The sequence below is a fragment of the Oryctolagus cuniculus genome, chromosome 8 (assembly GCF_051225735.1).
Source record: "Oryctolagus cuniculus isolate XC-2025 breed Fujian yellow rabbit chromosome 8, ASM5122573v1, whole genome shotgun sequence".
Taxonomy (NCBI): domain Eukaryota; kingdom Metazoa; phylum Chordata; class Mammalia; order Lagomorpha; family Leporidae; genus Oryctolagus; species Oryctolagus cuniculus.
In genome coordinates this window covers 2943505-2966505 of record NC_142874.1, presented here as the reverse complement: position 1 = coordinate 2966505, position 23001 = coordinate 2943505, and the positions used below count along the sequence as shown (strand labels likewise).

At 42.5% G+C, this 23001-nt stretch overlaps 1 protein-coding gene across 1 annotated transcript in view; it reads left to right on the top strand.

Moving 5' to 3' along the window:
- The first annotated feature begins 812 nt into the window (after window positions 1-812).
- The window catches only part of LOC149124798 (uncharacterized), a 42281-nt gene continuing 20092 nt past the window's right edge, over window positions 813-23001 (top strand). Inside the window, exons 1-2 of the mRNA XM_089303080.1 lie at window positions 813-876; window positions 16221-16420. Coding sequence (XP_089159206.1) covers window positions 813-876; window positions 16221-16420 — 264 coding nt within the window. The remainder of the gene's footprint in view (window positions 877-16220; window positions 16421-23001) is intronic.

Below are 23001 nucleotides of genomic sequence, written 5' to 3'. Positions count from 1 at the left end.
CTGCAGGAGGGAGGCCCACCTCACTGCCTGCAGGGCTCGGGAGTCCCTCCCCCTCACCTCGGGGCCCCCAGGCTGCTGCCAACCCCAGTGCGGCCGGACTGGCTCACCTGTCACTCCTGTCCAGGAAGAACGCACAGGTTGAGTCACGCTCAGCAGCCTCTGAGACTCGGAGATGAGCTCGTCCTTGCCGGTGGCCGTCAAGCAGCTGAACTTCAGCGTCAGGTCCATGTCCAGCTCCTGCCTCAAGTCCTCCAGAGCGTGGCGGACTCCGGCTTCCCTCCTCCTCACAACTCCGCTGGGAGCCCAGGGGGCCGCTGCCCGCAGACACAGCGACTGCACTCCACTGAGGTAGGCCTCTGATCTATCACTCCATAGAGAGAAACTCAGCAGTCAGTCGTATGCACCTCATGCCGCGCCGTGGCTGGCATTCTGCTGCATTCCCGGCTCCCCCACGGCAGCCCCAGGGCCTCCAAGGAGACACCTGAGGCCCAGCTTCGTCCCCACCACCACCGTGGCCCACGCTCAGTGCCAGCTGCTTGGCCATCGCCCCACTGCCGCCATCTTCCCATGCTCAGCGGTGCCTTCTCCCCACACTTCTTCGGTTCCAAAGCCGCAGCGCTGCCGGGATTCAGGCTGCCACCATCGCAGTGCCCCACTCTTCATGGCCTCGGCCACTGCCTCGTCCTCATTTCTGTGCTGCGGTTTCTTCCGCTTGCTCTGGTGCAGCACCTACTGCGCGGGGCTGCATGCTCGGCCCCGCCTCTTCCTCCTGGTCTCCCTCCTACCTTGACTTTCAGCTTCCCATGAACTCCATGGACGTGTGCATCCCAGAGAGCTTTTTCACTCCCACGGACCCTGGTCCCTCTTCTGACATCTGTGAGCAGTAAACTTCTGTTACTGCATAGATGTGGTTCAGTTGCCTCGACTCCCACTGAATCAACTCAGTGAATCTAACTTTCTCCTGGAGAGAGGCCACCTGGGTAGGAATAAGCTAGGAACAGATCAGACAACAGTCTCAAGGGCATCTGCCAGTCTTCATGTGTCCTGTAAAAGGAACAGCTGATCATGGTTTGGACACTGGAGTATTGGGCTTTGGCCCTTTAATTCCTCTATAACATGTCCAGTCTGGTGGCCATGGTTTCGAACCCCTCCATGCTCCTGGACATGGCGTGCACTGTAGTGTCACTGGATGATACACATTTTTCAGCCGTTATCCTCTGATGGGACCACCGTTGTATGTGCAGTCTGTAGGTGACTGGCACATTGGGATGTGGTGACTATTTTCTCAGGAGTAAGTTCTGTAATGGAAGCTAAAAGCTCCCGAGTATGTGAATAACCAGGCCAAGCTAAGTGGGCTTGAGTGGTGGAAACTGGGCCCTTGGGGCACGTGTCTTTCTGTAGTTCTTCTTTGACCATCTTCAATGCATATATATCCTGCGTTTATTCACAAATAAAAGTGGTGTTTAGGAACATCAAAGAAAACATGACAAAAATATCTGAACTGTTTGTTATAACCTCCTTTAAGTCAGAAGTTTGTGTTGCTTGTGTATAACTTCCAGACCCTCCAGAGAGTGTTTGAAGATGCCGACTCTTCCTTCCTTAGTACAATGATAATTGATAAGATAAACAATTATAGTTCCAAATATATCTATATCGATTGAGCACCTATTTTGCTCTGATCCACCCCTCACACACAAGACACTTAACCACTTTTAACATTTTGTATCTCTGTTGTCTAAATTAGTCTTCCACAAAGCCCTATTGGTAGGAAAGGCAGCTGCTAAACATTATGCTATTTTACAGATAAAGAAACTGAGGCCCACAGGAGATTTATCACTTACACAAAGGCAGTTTGATTGAGACAGAGTGACACAGACAGGGCTGGTAGTCTCATGTCTCCAAAGTCAGTGTCATCCCTTCCCCTGGCCCTGGAGCTCCATACCACCCTGGAGCAGGCTTCTAGAATGAGCCACACACACAGAGCCTTGGGTCCAGAGGGCCTGGAACAGGTCTTTGAACCAGATGTGAGCGTCCATCCTATAGCAGGATTTGTGTGTAGAGATGAGATGCTAAGGCCTTTTAGAGGAACTATTTATTATTATTTATGCCGGCATAAGGCCTAGGTGTATTTTAACCCAAAAGCCTGAGCCCTAAACAAAGAGGGATATTTTTCTATGTATGGTTTTAGATTCCTTTTCTCCCTATATGGCTACATGCATGCAGCATGCTTCATGGTGGCTGCAGGAGATGACATAATACTGCTCATGCATAGTTGTTGATAATGTTATCTTTTCCAAAAATACTGATTGTTACACTGTCTATCAAGGGTTAACATCATCCTTTAGTGCTAATAAGCAGGAACCCCAGCAGACAGTAAACTCACAGGCAAGAAGATAATAACTACGTTTCATTCACAGGACAGGCCCCTCCCTTTTTCTTCTTCTGACCTTGGGAAGTCCTCTCCCACAACATTAATCATTTTAGTCAGAAACAAGTTTAATTAAAAGACAAAGGCCTGTACCAGGATCCCCCACTCCCCATGTCCTCCGCTGTTGAGTACATCTGTACCATCCAGTCTCTACCAGAAGGGAAGCCTGTGTAAGTGTGACGAATGTGGTTCATGCCACGGTTACTGCCCACCAGGCATACATAGTGCTGACTGAGCCCAAGGCTGGACTCTGGGGTCAGGCAGAGTGAGTGCAGGGCCAATGGGCTGTGTGGGGTAGTTAGACCAGAATCTGGTGATGGACTGAGGAAAGAGGCAGGGCTGTTGAGAGGGTGGAGACTGAGGGGAGGCCCAACTGCGGGTACCCTAAGATAAAATCCCAGAATGCATGCCAGTGTCCCTAGCTCCTGCATTCTAAGTTTTCTTGGCACCTTCTGAACCATTTCTCCATAAATATTCTGAGAGAGCTGGAGGTTGGACAGACACATGTGGGACTTCTTGTGTAGGGAGCCTAGATTTCCTTTCATCCTCCCAGAAAGCTAGCCAGTGACATGAAGACTGTTCCACATGCCAGCCTGATGCCCCTTATCTGAGGAGCATGCCTCAGGCTGTCCTCATTTACTCTTCGAGCTCTGGGACCTGTGATATTAATAGCAGCCCTGCCTTTGGATCAGATCTTTTGATGACTGCCTGATGTTGGATGATCTCATTTAACTCCCAATATTTGGAAGTTAGGTATTGTTTTAAAATAAGGTATTTGAAGCTCAAAGAGAGTGACTTTATGTGATACAGCTAGAAATTCTAGCAGGGTACTGAGGTCAGGGCACTGCCCAGTGTCAGTTACTTGGCATCAATGCCCTCTTCTACCCCAAACCTGGCCCCCCATGACAGAATGGCAGGTGGTGCCAGGATGTCCATGAGTTTGCCCTCAGGTTTTGTGGGTTAGACATATGTTGATGACTATTTGATGTGTTCTTGTGTTAATGGTGCCACCTGCCTTGATGGCATAAACTGCTTCACCTGCCTCTGCAGCACACTTCTGCCGATGCCTTAGAAGAGCCTGCTGTGGGAACCAAGTGCTAGACTTTCACTCCCTCTGCCCCATGTCTATGGGGGCAAGACTTATGAGCTTGTATTACCTGCCCCAAATCCCTCACCACAGTGGACACCCCTCTAAAGATCACCTTAGCACCTGCCACAGGACTAGCCCCTCTCCCCCACAGTATAGGGACTACCATGGCATCAGTGAAGGAGTTGGTGTTAAGGCAAGAGTCTGGGCTGGGGGAGTCTAATCTGGTGGCCTTGATGGTGTTTGGATCCCTCACTGCTGCCCTGGTCCTGGCTACTATGTTGCTGACCCTGAGGGTCTAACATCACAGTGTCATAGCCACAGACCCTGAGCCTCTCCTGGCCCACACTGTGTCCCAGCATGCCATGCCCAGGAATGGCAGGTTGGCAGCTGGCAGCAATACTCTCCCTGCCTCCTGTCCTGCCATTGAGCCTGGAAAGACCAAAGCACTGTGATAGAGGGGAGCTTGCTGGCCCACTTTCTCACCTCCTCTACCCTGAGGTTGGAAGGGTCCCTTCTCATGAGCCCCCAGCTCTGGCACACATCCTAAGGTGACTTCATCTCTCATCAGAAGTATTATGTTTTCAATACACAAAATGTAAGATGGGGATTTTATCCAAAACATGAAAATGCAGGTGGGCCCCTATTCCAGAAACCCCACCTTGATTTTCAGCTGCCAAAAGGGCAGAGCAAAGGCTTGGTTCTGGGAAAGCCTCTGGGTTCTGCCCACTGAGGAGTGGCTTCCCAAGAGGAAACCAGGATGCCACTTTCCTCTCTGGGGAAATGAGGAGAGCTGGAGCCACAGAGGAGAATGTGAATCTGCAGTCAGCACCTCTGTGCTGGCCCCGCTGTGGACAGATGGAGGGGAGAACCCCATAGCATGGGGGATGGGGCTCAGAGACTGGTGGGATCCCTACTGGCTTCTTTTTATCTGCTGCTGGGACAGCAAATGGGAGTGGTTGTGCAGGGCAGTATGAAGTCTGTCACCACACCCTTCCTGCTACTTGTAGCACTAGTACCTGGTCCAAGTTCAGGATCGGGTTGAGCCCCTGGGAGAAGATGGTCGGTGGGTGAGCAGACAGGGCACAGCACTCTACAGGAGAAAACTGAGCAGCTCTATCTCTTTCGTCCACATATAGCACAGATCTGTCCTCACCTTTTCCCTTTGTCTTTGTGCTAGAGGAGTCCACTTCCATAATGTGTGTGATGCATGATTTCTGATGCGTTTGAAAGACTTTGAGGATTTAGAAGGAATCACTAGAAATTTAGTAACTTGTTATTTATATAATTAAAGAGCACTCATGGTAATCTAATTACATATGTATATAGATATTTTAATTTATCCAATGTGAGCATTATTTCACAGTATACTTATCTCCCTTTTTTCTTCTGTATTGTATTTCTTCATTATTTTTCTCCTTATATTCTATTTTTATTTCTAAAGGAATGAAAAAATAACATTTTGTTATAATATTTTTATAGCAAAATGCAGGGATGGTGCTGTGCCTTTTGTCTACTGAATATGCTGAAACTTACTTCCTTTCTGAAATTCTGCCAGACAAGGTATCTTGCACTGGTTTCTTCATGCTGAATTCATCCCAGGGCTTAAGGAGGTGGGGCAATATTAGAGGCCTGAGCTTCTGAGGGATTCCTCCTTCTTCAGGGAAGTCTCTTCCTAAGGAGGCTTGTCTGGGGCAGGGTGGGGAGGTAGGAAGCACAATAGAAAAGGGGTAGATGGAAGGTTTGCAAAAGGTGTTGAAAGTACACCAGCAGTTTGAGGAAGTTTCATAAGGATACACTTAATGGCCAAAGATGGCAGCTTCCCTTTGGAGAGCTCAGATACAGTGCATGGTACAGGACTAGGACACACATGGTGACCCTGGTCTTCTGGCATCCATGCTATTCCAGTCACTCCCTGACACTGAATACAGGGATCAACATCCCAGTATCGTGTCTCTAGAAGGAAGAATCTCAGTGTTTAGCAGCCTCCTCTCCAAAACCTACACATATCCTCTCCAGGATGAGTCTTTGTCACAATCTTCCTTGTGTTGTGGTCCTCCTCTTCTCCTGGGCCTTCCCCTTTTGCTCAAGAAAGGCCTCACCTTTGTAACCATTTGGGAAGTGAACCAAGAGATGGAAGACACTTCTACATCTCTCTGTCTCTCCCTCTCTCTTTCTCTAAATTTTTAAAATAAATAAAAAATAAGCCTTAAAAATTTGAAACCCCTTTATTATAAAAATCTTCCCAAAATTATTCTCAGAAGGAACATATATGAAAAGCTAGGTGTCCCAAATGGGGGCTTTACCTGCTGTGCCACATTTTCCTCCATATATTCTTTTAAAGTCAAAAATATATCTCCCTTTGGCTTCTGTTAGATTCCATTCTATTCACTTCTCAGCCTTTTGGCTAAGATCAAGTGTAAATTCCATTGTGGTGATGGGCTATGAATTGCTGACCTGATAAGGAAATTGATTAGAAAGTTAGGGATAAAATTGTTTGCTATGGAGATTTCAGTGAAAGACATAAATAATATGTTCTGTGTTAAGTTTTACTATTTTGTTTATAATATAAAATAAGACATATGAGTATATTAAAGGTAATTGTTAATGTCAATCAGAATATTATATTTTTGTCTTGGAATCTGATTATGTCACTCTCCATGTTTCTGACAAGTTGCTGTTTATAAATGCAGTGATTCTCAGCTGAGAATGGTGCTAACGCTACCTCAGGGGCATTGAAAGTCTGGGAGGGCCTTTTTAGTTGTGGCAGAGTCTGGGGAGTGCTCCTGGTACCAGATGCTCTTTATCAGACAGCCTGTTTCCTTTTGCTGCCTATAGTTCTTCACAGATTTCATGGAGAATCTGTTCCCTTGCCCCCCGCCTTTTTTTTTTTTTTTTGACAGGCAGAGTGGACAGTGAGAGAGAGAGACAAAGAGAAAGATCTTCCTTTGCCATTGGTTCACCCTCCAATGGCTGCTGTGGACTTGGGCCATCCTCCAATGCACTCCCGTGCCACAGCAGAGAGCTGGACTGGAAGAGGAGCAACCGGGACAGAATCCATCGCCCCAACCGGGACTAGAACCTGGGGTGCTGGCGCTGCAGGTGGAGGATTAGCCTGTTGAGCCATGGCGCCAGCTTGTTCCCTTGCTTTTGCCAGCTCCTAGAAGCTGCCTGCATTCCTTGACTAGACGCTCTTCCCATCTCTCATTTTCCTTCTGCAGTCCAGTGTTCCTCTGATCACAGCTGGCAAGGCTTCTTCACTTTTAAAGACTTCATTTAGTGAGAATGGTCTCACCTACTTTATCCAGGTTAAATTCCTTATCCTAAGAACTTAGACACAACCGCACTTGCAGTCTGTTTTGCCATGTAGGCTAACACATTCACAGGTTCAGGAAATAAGGGTAACTTTGGAGGAGAGCTGTCTGTTACAGGACAACCTAGATATATGAACAGAAAAGTGAGGGGGCACAATCTGAGGAAACTGTTCCTAATTACTTCCAGGGTGATAAATTTGTGTTAAGTCCAGGATAGTTATTCTGTACAAGAATTGTCTAAATTTCAACCACATCTGTATAGTTATGCTATGATGTTGAACATTCCATTTTAAATTGAATTGTTCTGAGGCTCGCTTTGAGGCCCAGTGGTTCAGCTACTGCTTGCAGTGCGGGCATCCCATACTTAAGTGCTGATTATGTCCCCTCTGTAATTCTGGTCCAAGTTTGGAAAATGGCCCACGTGGTGGACCTGTGCCACATATGTGAGCTACCTGGATGGAGCCCCTGGCTTTGGCTTGGCCTAGAAAATTCTGCTGTGGCCATCTGCTCCATTTTTAAATTTTTTTAAGATGTATAAGATGTATTTATTTATTTGAGAGGTAGAATTACCGACATAGATAGAGAGAAAGTTCTTCCATCTGCTAGTTCATTCCCCAAATGGCCACAATGGCTGGATTTGGACCACTCCAAAGCCAGGAGTCAGGAGCTTCTTCTAGGTCTTCCATACAGGTAATAGAATCATTGAAAAGAGTAATATAATCAATAAAATGAGATAAAAAGAGAGGATGATGATTATACAACACATTAACACTTATGGGACACAGCAAAAGCAGTGCTAAGAGGCAAGTTTAAAATAATTGCTGCCCATATCAAAAAATTGAAATAAACCAAATAAATAAGCATTCAGTATATCTAAGGGACCTAGAAAAACAACAAAACAAACCCGAAATTGGTAGCACGAAAGAAATAATTAAGATTAGAGAAGAAATAAAAAACACTGATAAACCATTGGAAAAACTAACCAAAAAAGAGGGAGAAGATTCTAATCAACAAAGTAAGAGATGAAAATGAAAGGTAACATGATACATCAGGAATAAAATAACCAGGAATTACACAAATAACTGTATGTCAACCAAGAAAAAATAGTTTCATAGACGTATATAATTTACAAAAATTGAGTCATGAAGACGCAGAAAATTAGAGCAGACAAATAAAGAACAGAGATTGAATCCGTAATAAATATCTCCCAAGTTAAGTGCAGAACCAGATGGTTTCACTGGTGAATTCAATCACACATTGAAAAAAGAACTAATTCCAATTCTTCTCAAGTTATTAAAACCACTGACAGTGAGAGAATCATTTCAAACTCCTTCTATAAACCAAGCATCACCTTAATTCTTAAACCAGAAAAGGATACACTGAGAAAGAGAATTATAGACCAATATCCCTGGTGAACATAAATGTAAAAATCCTCAACAAAATACTAGATAATCAACTGCAAAAACACACCAGCAAGATCATCCACTCATACCAAGTGAGGTTTATCCCTGGTATGCAGGGATGTGTCAACATTCAAAAATCAGTAATTATTATACATTTCATCAAAGAACTTTAGGACAAACACAATATGATTATTCAATAGATGCAGAGAAAGTGTTTGATAAAATAGAACATGCTTTTATGAAAAACACTTTAAGCAACTTGAGTATAGAAGAAACATTTCTCAACATACGAATGGCAATTTATGACGAACCACAGCCAGCATCTTATTGAATGGAGTAATTTCAGAAGCATTCCCACTAAGATACCACTAAGGAGTTGCCTTGGTTTGTTCCCTTGTGTTCTCTATTTGAAGAGACATTAAATACCATGTTACTTGATCTAGAGCCAGTGTTGTGAATTGGACCACAACAAGTGCACTGTCCTGTAATCCTGGAGGCTGCAGGTCTGTGCTCAGGCTCAGCAGGGCTGGCTCCGACTGAGGGCTGAGGGGCGCTGTCAATTCCAGGCCTCATTCTGGTTTCTGGTGAGTTCCTGGCAGTCTGTGATGTCCTAGCTTATGCACTCAACACCTTGACCTCTGCCTTCATGTTCACATGGTGTTCTGCCTGTCTGTCTGTCTCCAAATATCCCCTTTTAATAAAGACATCACCCATATTGGATGTTGGCCCACCATGCTCTAGTATGACCTCATCCTAACTAAGAAGATAATAATACTCTTTAAATAAGGGCACAGTTTGAAATATTGTGGGTCATGATTTCAACACAGGAATGGCAGGGTGAGGGTACACAAGCCTTGGAAATTATGGTACCCTCTCTGTTCTTTCGTGCTGCACACAAGCTAGAAAAGGTGGAGATGGAGGAAGAATAGCATCTCCATATGGTACTATGAATGAAACAGAATAGACCATGTCTAGGACTGCCCTGAGTAAGCTGAATTGAAAACATGTAGATTCCACAAATAGGTATAAACTCTAATTTTCCAGAATGTTACTTTAAAAAAAAAAACATGGACAGCCATCTAGCCTAGTATTTAAGATGCCTGTTAAGAAACCTGTGCCCTGTATCAGAGTGCCTTGATTTGATTCCCAGCTCAAACTCCTGACTCCAGCTTTCTGCCAATGCATGGCCTGGGAAGGAGTGGCTGATGGGTCAAGTACTAAGGTCCCTGTCACTCACATTGGAGAACCAGAAGGAATTCCTGGCTCCTAGCTTTGTCCTGGTCCATTGCTGGCTGTTGCAGGCATTTTGAAAGTGAACCAATGGGTGGGAGCACTCTCTGTCTTTTCTCTCTTTTGTCTCCCATTCCCCTGCTGGCTTCCTTTCTTCTTTTCTCTCTCCTGCTCCAACAAATTAATAAAAACATTTTTAAAAATTGATAAAGGCAAACCATGTTAGGGCTAAATAGGCCAAGATATTATCAGGGTTGAAGATGTTGCCCCAACACCAGGTGAAGATTCAACAGCCTTTTCAATAAGGCCTTGGTCTGCCATGCAGAGCTCTATAGATGTGTATAGTATTCTCATACTTCCATGAAAGACAGACATATTTAACTTAGAAGCATGTACAGCAGGTTATACTTGTACTTCTAAAGGGAAAAAAAAATCACAAATTCTATTTAATTCTCTCCACAACCTAATGGGTTGTTGTGCATCACTTTGGGATACCTGCATGTACTTTTTGTCAAGATTTTATTTATTTGAGAGGCAGAGTCACAGACAAAGGGAGAGACAGGGAGAAAGGTCTTCCATCAGCTGGTTCACTCCTGAAATGGCAGCAACGACCTCAGCTGGGCTGATCCAAAGCCAGGGCCTAGGATCTTCTTTTGGATCTCCCACATGGGTGCAAGGGCCCAAGCACTTGAGCCATAACTACTGCTTTCCCAGGCCAAAGTAGAGACCTGGATAGGAAATGGAGCAAGACACAAACCGGTGCCCATATGGGATGGCAGCACCATAGGCAGAGGCTTGGTCTAACCCCACTGCTCCAGCTCCCCCATGCATGTACTTTGAGGCTAGTTCCTAAATAGCCTTCCTCTAATTACACAAACATGGTTTCCTGCTTCTGTTCCTTTATATTATCATTCGTCCTCAGCGTGAATGGCCTTCCCATCTATCCTGCCCTCACCCATGATGCAGCCACATCCCTTGTCACAGATGAAGTTGCCCAGCCCAGTTTATCAGCTATGGTCAACAGAGGAACTCATGTAAGCAACTCATTTGCCAGTTTATTGATAAAACTTAGAATGCTGGTTGTGCCCCAGTGTTTGTTAAGGTTGGTTCTTGTTTGCTTTTTTAGGCTTTGTGTTTCTTGAGACTTAATGCTGTTTCCATAAAAGTTCCAAAATATCTTTAATTTAATCCATTGAAGAAATTGTTCTTTTTAAATTATGTTTTAGCATTCAAAATATTGCAAATAGTTTAGAAAACAAAAAGAAATATTTTAAAACACGGTGCTCCCACAATTACCATTTTTATGGTGATATGTTTTCTATCTCTTCTTATTTAGCTCAGCCCCTTTATATTGCTGCAATCAGCTACACTTCCATCACCCCCTAGGCTACTCAGCAGAAACATGCCACCACTCTGTAACATCATCATCTTATTTAATATGATCATGGGCACTGATCCTATGGTTTAATTTTTGTACTACATAAAATGGGAAAGTAGAGGCTGAAATACTGCCTGTATCCTGCTCATCAAAGCATCCATACTGCCTGATGTGGGCCTTCTTCTTCTTCACAGAATGGACAAATTTTATTGCATCAATGTGCTGTGTACCTGCTGAGCCAGCTGCTGTGGGTTGTCTAGTTACAGGTGATGCTTTATTCAAATTCCCCTCTTAGGGGAGTGCTTCTCTGAGATGAATAATGTGCTTTCATCTAGTAAAGGACTCATGAAAGACCCTCCTCCAACTGGACAATTCATGCCTTGTTTCACTATTCTTAGGCAGAGAAATCAGTTTTACCAATGTAATGAGTTTAGGGGTAAGATCTGTTTCCATAAACCTTTGTTTGGGTTATTTTTTAAAAACTAAAGTAGCAAGGAACTATCAAACGGGAAAACACATTATGGAATGTGAATATGAAATCTCTGGATTCTGAATTATAACAAAAGGCATTGATGTTGTTCTCTAGGAAGATGACTGAGCAGTTATGGTTGACATGCTCACTTTTAGTGGCTACAATAGGGAAAGGGGTACAAGGTGCCTGCTTGCAATAGTTCCTCTAACTGTGTTCCTGGCATCCCCAAATGAGTAAGAGTTCAAGAAAGGCTTCAAGGTAATGGAATTAATTATGTATTTAAATAATTTATTTGCAATAATCTGGGAAATAAAATCTGCTGGTGAGTTATGTCACTTCTTCATTCTTTGTTAATAAAACTTGAGAAGGAGTGTTTATTCCTAGTACCTGGTATTAAACAAAATCTTTACTTCCAAGGGAAGTCACTAACCAGAATGTGAGTAGTTAGCCCCACTTTTGCTTCATTGATTGCAGGAAGCAACATATGATTGCTGATAAAATACAGAATTCCCAGTTGATTTTGAATTTCAAAGAAACAACAATCTTTTTTCGCACGTATTGCATGAGCCAAACTTATATTAAAAAGTATTCATTGCTTTGAAGAAACTAAACTTACCAGTATATCCTGTATTTTTTAATTTAATGAATCAGGCTAGAATGAAAGAAAGAATTTCATTGTGATTAAACAAGAGTGCATCAAGCAAGCAGACAAAAAGCCTGTCATTGTGGGCTGTATTGTGACATAGCACGTAAAGTTGCTGCCTGCAATGCTGGCATCCGGTATGGGTGCTGATTGTGTCATGGCTGCTCCACTTCAGATAGATCCCTGCTAATGGATTGAGGAAAGCACCATCCTCTGCAACAGAACAGATGAAATCAAAGGAAAAGTGAGCCCACTACCTGAGGAGCCTGTAAAGTGTTCCCTCTGCAGGTTGTTTGCTCCAGCAGATCCTATGGGAAGCAAGTGTGGCCTGCATGATCTGAGGGTCACATATTTTCTGCAGGCTGAAAGGGCTAACTTGTATTTGGTACCTTCTGTGTGCCAAAGAGTTCTGAAATCTCTTGCCTGCCACTCTACCTAATTAGCCTAAGCTGGAGTTCTGGGCTCTCCTTTTTTTTGGGGGGGGTACCTGGTTATCCAACACACCTTATGTCTACTTCCATCTTTGGGAACATATGAGTACATGGCAAGATGAACAGCTTGTATGTAGTAAGCAAATGGCCATGGATGCACATGGACATGTGTGAGCACCTTTGTGTATTAGTCACACATTTGTCTATGCACTTGTCTATGTGTGAACACAGTTGTGTACCAGGCACATCCATGCATTTACATGTGCTTGTATGAACACCTTTGTGTGTGAGGCATGCTTTTGTGTGTTTACATGCAGAGGTAAGCACATGTGTGTACTAGGCACATGTATGTGCATGTGCATGTCTGTGTACTAATACATTTGTATACAAAGCACATGTATGTACATGCACATGTGTGTATGAGCACCATCGTGTACTAGGCTCATATCCACAATTGCAAATGCACTTGTCTGAACACTTCTGTGCATACAGGTGGTGCTTATGTGAACCCCTATGTGTAGCAAGTGTCTTCACATGCAGCAGCCTCCCTCTGAGGGTCTTGCTAGTATTTGCCCATTTTCTAGATGAGGAAAATGAGAGAGTAAGCAGTCTTGACTAAGATCCCTCAGCTGCAGTGAGCAACCCAAGCCTTAGCTGTCTAAGCAGTTAAGCCCAAACACTTGATCCCCAGTGTAGACTACTCCACCCATACTCACATACTAAGTGACATATCAAGTGGTCCTTGCTCCATTCACCTGCATCTGCCAACACTGATCCACAGAATCCTGAGGAAAGAACTCCCTCTGCTGCCTATGTCACCACACATCACTGACAAATATTTGTCAAAATGGGAAACAAATTGACACATTTACTCATCAGTTACTTGTTTAGTTCACTGCAGTTTGATTACTGCCTCTCCTCACTCTGGAAACCTCTGGACCAACAATCTCCCAGGACCCACTGCCTATCCAATAGAGTACCACCTAAGTGCCAGTTCCCCTGCTGCCTGCAGCATCAAACCTCACCCTCCTGCCTATTCAGGCTCTTTCCACCCTGACTTTCACTGCTGCTGTTTCTTCTTCTCACCATATCAGGCCAAGGGGCTGTCTCCTAACACCAAGTTCCTAGACCTCAGATTCTAAACTTTTCTCCCATTGTCCATGGGCCACGTTTCCTGAAAACCTGAAAACATGTTTCATGATGTCCCTCTGCACATGGTAAACCAGATGAAGTCCAAATCTGTGGCCTTGAATCCTAGCCACCTTCACTCTGCCCCACCCACTTTCATTCCAAAACAGCCTTCCTCTGGCTTTGCTATCACTGCCCTAGCTCCACACCTGGCTGTGTTCTTTGGTCCCCTGGACCATGCTACTGCTTCCCTGACCTCTACTAACACCTAATACAGGCTTCCACTCCCTTAAACCATTCCCTGCAAGGAGTTTCTCATAGTAGATTGCAGAGCCAGAAATTGAACATCAAAAGCAGTGTTAAGAGGGAAGTCAAGAGCAACCAGTGCCTACATCAAGAAACTTGAAAGATATCAAATAAATGATATAAGAATACATCTCAAGGACCTAGAAAAAGAGGGAAAGACCAAAACCAAACTTGGAAGAAAGAAAAATTGAAATTAGAGAAGAAATAAACAAAATAAAGGTCAAAAAAGATATATAAATTTCTTGAAATGAAGAGCTCTTTTTGGAAAAAATAAAAAAGATAGGCCATTGGCCCAACTAACCAAAAAAGGGAAAATGAGTAATGCTAAAATTCATGTGGAATTACAAGAAACCCTGAATATCTACAGCAGTTGTGAACAAGGAAATCAAAGCTAGTGGAAGCACAATACCAGATTTCAAGACATCCTACGGGGAAGTTAGGATCAAACCACCGGGTAAAGCTCAACAACTGCTGCCCATATGGCATGCCAGCACTGTAGGTGGGGCTTTACTCACTATTCCATAGCACTGGCCCCAGGATATACATTTTTTTTTGACAGGCATAGTTAGACAGTGAGTGAGAGAGAGACAGAGAGAAAGGTCTTCCTGTTTCCATTGGTTCACCCCCCAAGTGGCTGCTACGGCCTGCATGCTGCGCCGATCTGAAGGCAGGAGCTAGGTGCTTCCTTCTGGTCTCCCATGGGGTGCAGGGGCCCAAGCACTTGGGCCATCCTCCACGGCACTCCCAGACCACAGCATAGAGCTGGACTGGAAGAGAAGCAACCGGGACAGAATCCGGCGCCCCTACCGGGACTAGAACCTGGGGTGATGGCACAGCAGGCAGAGGATTAGCCTAGTGAGCCATAGCGCCAGCTGGATATACTTTTTAATGTTAACAAAATTAATAAACTATGAGTCAAAGTAATTGAGGAAACACAGGGAAAAGTAACACTAGTGTTCATTTTCATTTATTAAAACAATTGTTTATGGACAAAATAGCCTTGTCAAGATCTGAAAAAAAAATTCTTAGGGGTAAAAATTTGACTTGAGATAAAAATCCACTATACTTTGAAAATCAAATTCACAAGCACAAATATAAATTCCTAAAATCCAATATAACAAATGTAAAATAGGAAAACTCCACATTAAACCAAGCAAGTTGAATCCCAATTTGAAGACCACTAACCACTAAAACAGTTACAGAGTCAAAATTTCAATTATAAAAACTCAAAATATCCAAACATTTAAGAAATAAAAAACACACCTATGTTTCCCAGATGTACCAAATATAAATAAGCATAGAATATTTTCAGATTTCTTTTAGAAAGCCAGCATTACATTGATTATGATGCAAGTTGACCAGAACTTGAAATATGAATTAAGTAGGAACTTCTCTTTCACATACAGAGGTATAAATCTTTAGTATTTTATAAGAAATTAAACCACATATAAAATATGAATAATAAGTGACATACAATAAAAAATACAAGAAGTGGTTAACATTTCTAACCAAGCCATGTAAATTTTCCAGGTAGGTGAAAAATTCAGGGGAAAATCACATGACAATTTAATGCTGAAAAACATTTTAAAATCTGCACGTAATTAAAAACTTGCTAGCAGTATAGTAAAAAAGCAGTGGCTTTCTTATTCTGATCAAGATTGTTTAAAAGGCTCCTACAACGAACAGCACAACTAATACAGAATAATTGACAGCTTTTTCCTTGGAAGGAAACCTAGACCAGGAAGTCTCCACTACCTCCAACTTCTTCCTGGGGCAGTAGTGGGGGTGGGAGAGCAAAGAGAAAAATAATGTGTAATTTCTAAACAATAAACTGTCAGTATAGTGGAGATATTTATTTAGAGAGAATCCATAAGATCTGGAAACAAACACAACTGATAAATGAATGTAATGAGGTTGCGGGAAAGATCAGTGTTTTACAAATCCATTAGACTACCAAGTACCAGAAAGAAAGCAATAGACGCTATCAGAGGTCAGCAGGCAGAGTGGACAACGAATATTCACAGACACAAGAGACAGACTGATTAAAGTACGCTATTTCTTTAAGTACTATTTGAGTCAATATCACATAGTAATACAATGGCCCAACAGGAAAATGAGCAGAATACGAGGAAAGCAAAGGCTCCGGCAGCGGATGCACAGAACTGCGCTCACTGAGGCAGGCCGGCCAGCGCCAGGCAGGCTCCGCAGGGAGAAGGACTGGACCCAGGGCGAGGCCAGCGGGCGGCAGGAGCTGGGAGTGCGCGCCCTGGGGCGGCCACTGCAGACCTGCCCAGGCCTGCGCTCCTGTTCCCGTCCAGGACACCTGACGGCAGGGGGCCTGCTGTGGGGGTGCTGATTGGCTCCGTCCTCTGTGACGTTGCGTGCACGCCCGGCCGGCAGACTGCCCAGTCAGACACGGGGCCGTCCACGCTGCGTCAGCACGCGGCCTTGACGTCACAGTCGTCTTAGCGTTCCTGCGGAGTGAGGTCCGGGGAGGCAGCTTGGCCGCCGCGAGGCTCCCAGGTGAAGTCGGGCTCTGCCTCTGTCGACCTTCGCTCCCCGGGGACGTGGGCACCTGGGGAGCCGGGCACCGCGACATGGTGAGTGTGTGGCCCTGGGGGTCCGAGAGGGGAACCCGGAGCCGCAGGCCGGAGGACGCGGGCCCAGCGCCATGGACTCCGTGTTGGCGCTGGCTCAGGGCTTCCCTCGGCCCCCCAGACCCGTGGGGTGGGGGCTCTGCAGGCACCCAGGACCCCCGAGGTCCTGCCCCTTCTCTGCCAGCAGAGACTTCTCGACCCCGGAGCCATAGCGGGCAGCTGTGTGGCTGCAGCTCCGCTCTCCCCGGTTGTGCAGGGGTCACGGGGTGGTCACTAGGGAGAAGGCGGCTCTGTGTGCAGTGCGGTTATGCGGTTCATGCGGAGCAGGTGCTGTGGGTTCCTCCTCCCTTCCCCACACGGACCCGGTTCTCCCCGAGATTTCTAAATATGTGGCTGCAGGGTCTTTTCCAGGGCTCTGACCTCTTCACATAGCTGTTTCTGGGACGTCTCAGTCCGTTTTCTGTTTGCAGTAACACAGTAACATAGACTGAGTAAGGTGGAAACAGAAGTCTTATTTGGCTCAGAGTTTTTACCCAGGTTTTAGAGGGGCAGGAGACCCCTGTAATTCGGTACTTAGGTATCATCGTAGCCCTTACAGTTCCTCCTAACAGATGCCATCTGTATTTGCACTTTCAAAGTAGAAATTGTGGCTGCTCAAATTTGTGTGTGTTTTAAAAATGATTTCTGTTCCATGAAAGCCTTCTCAATCCCGAAGATATGTCGAGTTTACTAAGTTATTTTGAATTTATATTTTAATACAGGAGTTTTTTTGCTTGTTTTAATTTTCAAGATTGTCAGAGTATGATTGACACAATTTGTGTATATTCAAGGTATGTAACACGATGCTTTGCTATATGAGGGGCCTTTAAAAAGTGATGGACAATTCACATTATCTTTTGATTACATTTTTTCATAAACTTTCTGGAATCCTCTTGTATGTATATATTATGAAATTATTAGGACAATCTAACATATCCATCACCTTACACCCCTATGTTATTAAAGAATATGTAAGATATTAGCAAGTTGTGAGTATGTGATATCATACTCATCTACTTACTGTGTTGAATATTAAGGTCTTGAGGTGTTAATTTACCTCATAGCTGCAAATGTGTGTTCAGCTAACATTTTCCCATGTCCTCATTCTCAGCCCATGATAACCATCATTCTGTTCTGTGATTAAGTGTGATTTTTTTAGGTGACACATATGAGTGAGGTTGTGTGGCATTTTTTTGTGCATTATTTCAAATAGCCTAATGTCCACATTCATATTTTTGGATCCTCGTTCTGACAAAATGGAAGAATTTCCTTTTTAAGGTTGGCTGTGATTTCCGTGTGTGTGTGTGTGTGTGTGTATGTGTGTATCACATTTTCTTTATTCATCTGTTAACAATGGGGTTTCCGTATCTTTTTCTTGTAGATAATACTGCCATTAATGTGGAGATATGTGTCTATTTGAAATACTGATTTGATTTCCTTTGTATACATATGCAGTAGTGGGATTGCTTTGTCATATGTTCTATATTTAATTTTGTTTGAAGACCTACATAGTGTTTTCTATATTGGATATACCAATTTACTTTCTCACCAACAATTTTTATATTTTTTCCTACCTGGTCCAATGTTATCTTTTTGCTTTTGGATAAGAATCATTTTAACATATATGAGATGATAATCATTGTGGTCTTGATTAGCATTGTGGTCTTTGTTAGCAGTTTTGGAGTCCCCTTTCAGTTACCTGTTGGCTACTTGTATATATTCAATAGAAAACTGATCAATCCTTTGTGTGATTTTTATTACAATATTTTCTTTTGAGTTGTCTGTGTTCAAACTCAGGCTTTCCAATACTTCCTTCCCCTCCTTGCTTTATCTGTTCTGTTTTTCCTATCGTATGAAGAAGATTTCTTAGATTTTTTCAGTCTTTGCTTTTTCACTTGTGCTTTTAGTGTCATACGTAAACAATCATTGTTGAGACTAATATCAATGAATTTGCTTCCATTTGTAAAGGGGTTTATATTCTCAGACCTTTTATGTAAGCCTTCAATTCATTTTGAATTGTACTATAAAGTCTGGTTGGCTCACAAAGTGTGCTTTTTTGTGGGAAGTAAACTTAATTAGGACAATTACAAGTTAGCATGTTAGGGGCTAATTGTATAGTATGCTTCATTTGCGACATATTTGTTTGCTACCAGCATTTCATAAAGTGTGCAGTTTTGTCATGGTTGTCTGTATGCTCTGGAGTTAGATGCCTGGATTGGACTCATTGCTGTGTGTAAACCTGGACATGTAGCCATGCATTTAAGCATTTATTACAATTTCTTATCAAGTGTGGATGATAAAGGCACCTACCTCCTTGTTGTGAGGGATATGTAACTTGTGTAAAATAATTCAGTGTGTAGTAAGCATTGCCTCTCATCAGGTTAAGCTGAAGATTGGGATGCTCACATCCCATATTGGAGTGCTGCTTTGAGTGCCAGCAACCACCATCCAGCTAGCCACTGGTGTACTTGGGAAAGCACTAGAGTATGGCCCAAGGGCTTGAGTCCTGCCACACCTGTGGCAGGCTTGGATGGACTTCCGGCTCTTGAATTTGGCCTGATTCAGTCTTAAAGGTGGGCATTTGAGGATTGAGCCAGTGATTGGATGGTCTCTCCCTCTATTCCTCCTCCTCACACTCTCCCCCATTTCTCTTTACCTCCTCATCTCTTACTTTGCCTATTAAATAAATAAAAACAAATGATTCAGTGTCTGACAAACTGTGATTCTCATACAATGTAAGGTTCAGAAAGCCACTGATTTGTATCAGTTTTATTCATCTATCCTACACATCTCAAATGGTGCTTTAAAATAGGTAAACAGTAAATGTTGAATGAATGAATATATTTTAATATGTAAATATCTAGTTCCAGTCACATTAGAAAGATCGTCATTCTATTTTCACATGTAAAGCAAGATTGGGATGGACTGAATATGGGGCAACATAAACCCAGAGGCAGAGGGGAACCAGGAGGAACGGAGAAACTTTTGCAAAATGAATCATTGGAAAGTGTTCTGGCTAAATAGCTCATTTACATGTTTTCTCACTAGTTTTAGGATGAGTATACTCTGTATTTTTCTCTTGGTAACCACAATATAATGTGACATAGGTGTTGTGGCAATAGGACTCCATTTTAATGTTGATCCTACAAAGCTGTTTTGCTGTTTCTTAGACTTAACACTGAATTCCACCTCACTTGCAATTTTCATTAGAGTTGATATGAAAGATTTCTATACCTCTCAAGAAAGAGTCACACTGATATGTAAGGCCAGGTGCATCACTCAATTCATCCCAATCCTATTTTTCAATGCTTGATCTAATCAGAAAACTGTGTTTGCTTAGCTTCTTGGTAAAGTTCACTCATAAACTCAGAAAGAATTTATTGAAAATATGTGTGTCTGCCCATGGCTGTAGTGTAACAAGTTTAGTCTATGAATTCAGTCCTGTGCTTTAGGAGTTTATAGGCTTATTGAATGAAGTAAGGGGCATACTAAATTTCTACATAAAATGTATGATGGCTTTTGTACTGAAAATATGTTCTAGGTCTTTCATGTCAGTTAATTGACATTAGTTCTTACTTTGTACCCTTGGAACTGCATTATGGAATATTTTCCTTTCATGTTTCAAAGTAAATTTCACAATTCTCAAAGATGGTTTTGTGATTCTGGTCATTGGTTACAACATGTTGCTGTAAAAATAATAGAATGATTGCAATTTCATGGTTTTATTGATATGGGCTTGGGAGATTCCAAAAGGGAGGAAAGAATAAGCTGGAACTCTACTGATGTTTCTTTTCATAGGAGCATTGCACAGCATAAAACCACTGTCCCCCAAGCCTTCTTCAACCGCACACCTCATTCTACCAAAGTCTTTTTTTTTAAGTGTTCTATGATCCCATTTATCTTGAAAAGGCAAATATATATGGAGAGAAAGCAGATCATGACTTACATGTGTTTGGGGGTAAAACTGGAGAAAGACTCAGAAATGCTGTAGGAACCTTGGAGTGATGGGAATTTCCTAAAGCTGGACTGTGCTGGTTTCCCCCTGCATACATTTACTAAAAGTCACTGGACAGCACTGTTAGAGTGCATGGTTATTTATGTATAGGATATACAGAAACTGCTTTATCTTTCTAAAAATTAAAGTGTATGCACGGTCTTTTTACCTTTAACAGAAGAGAGAATGATCATGTTTCAATTTTACCTAGACAAGTAGAAAATGTCAAATCATATAATATTTGTAACAATAATATCTAACAATAATAACTAACATTACTAGATATGTACTGTCTATATGTTAATTTGTTTGATCCAATCTGCCTATTGAAGTAAGTACAATAATTGTCTTAATTTTACAGATGAAGGGTACTAATCATGGTTTTATATTTTGCTTAAGATAACAAAAATTGTGATTGGTCGAGGTAGAATTTGAATCCTAACAACCTCTGGAGTCTGGCTGGCAATATCTGGTAGGATGATACCATGGATATGTCATGCATTCTTCCAACTCAGAGCTTTTGCCCATGCTGTTTCCTTTAGAAGAACACACTTACATCCCTCTCTTCCTGTGATAACTCTTACTCATTTTGAAGTCGAGCATAACTGTCTGTTTTCTGGAGTATTTTTTTACCCTTGTTACAGGACAGATTCTCTCATTATTCAGTCCCCTTGCACATGAACTCTGCCTTTCCAACCAAGCATCACTTACGTTCACACCATCATGTGCTTATTGATTACCCATCTGAAAGGCATAACAATGGCAGTCTTACTCCTCACTCATGACCAGCACCATTCTTAGTATCAAATATTTACTGTTTACCCGGTGCTATCTGATCTGCACTGGTGTCAAGCAGTAGTTAGTGAACAAGTAAGTTTAATGCTGGTTTTTAAATGCCATCTGTGGATCCCTTATTTGTACCAAACCCTTAAATGTCATTTTCTACAATAATAATTAATTCAAAGAGAAAAATAACGTATAGCGCTTTTAGTTGAAATGTCAAGTATAACCATATAATTTTCTTAATTTGGAACAGGTCTATATATGCATGAATTATTAGAAAAGGGTATTGTCTTGCATACTTAGAAGACTGAAAAGCTGTAATCAGAAATGCTTCCCTTTCCCACTATTTTATTTTTTGAATTATGAAGTAAGTAAATTTTATTGCAATAAATATATGTGGATATGTAATAATCATATACACACAAACACATATGCACACTCTTACACTCACATGCATAGACACATACACAAACATATACAAAGACATAGACATACATGCAGACATTTATATTCACCACATACACAAATGAGACTATACAGATTCATTTCTGTGATTTTAAATGAAGAGCTAACACATGTATTTACTAAGTAATTTTATATTCAACACTCTTTACTGAGTACTTACATTTCCAGCAATTTAATAAATTAGATAATCTGAAAAAGTTTCAATTACAATTCATTTAGCACATTGGAGTTAAGTATATTAAAAATCCCTTTAAAGGCATTGCTGAGTTTAAATGGTTTCTCTGGAGTCAGAGTAGAGGAGTGAGGGCATTTGGAGCAGCAGCTAAGCTGCCACTTGGGGCACTTGCATCCCATATCCAAGTGCCTGACTTTGAGTCCTACCTTTGCTAATGTGCACCCTGGGAGGCAACAGGTGATAGCTCAAGTGCCTGGGTCCCTGTCTCTCATTTGGTGACTTGGGTTGAGTTCTGAGCTCCTGGCTTTAGCCTGGTCAAGTCCCAGCTGTTGCAGGCACCCGAGAAGTGAACCAGCATATGAAGAGTCTCCCTCCCTCGTCTCTCAGTCATGCTGCTTTTCAAGCACAATGAAAATAAATAAATAAAAATTTAAAAAAAAAAAAACAAGAACAGGAAGAAACAGTCTTATTTTTCTTTATACTCTTCCATTGCTCAGAGGACTGGATTTTACCAGCTGTATGGAGGTAAAATACATGCCTTTGGCTCCTGGGCTTTAATGGGAAATGAGACAGCTGCATAAGCCAGGACCGTTAAATGGCTACATCCTCAGGGAAAGTGTGTATGAGTAAATCTATCCTGATACTGGAAGGAGATTATAAGGAAAATTGTCCATTTTGGATTCTCCTGTCAGTGTTGAAAACCTCTCTTAAGAAGTTGAAACCTCAGCTCTATAATCAAGTTGGTTTAGGCCGACTATTCTTCATACATATCTGTAAAAAGTTTATGGAAGTGCATATTATTAAAAAAAATTATGTATGGATTTGAAAATATCTGTCCCAAAATAAAGTTATCTTTGAATTCCATTTTCAACAAATTCTTGGGGGTACCTTCATATGATATTTTTATGAATCTATTTTATAATTACAAATTGGGAGCCACTTTGGTGTGTTTTTGCTTACTTTCTCCCAATTAATGTTAGAGAGAGGGAAATACCTTCCATCTACTGGTTCACTCCCCAAATGGCTGTAACAGCCAGGGCTGGGCCAGACCAAGGCCACAAGCCCCAGGCACTCCTTCTGACTCTCCCACATGGTTGCAGGTGCCCATCTTCTACTGCTTTCCTGGGT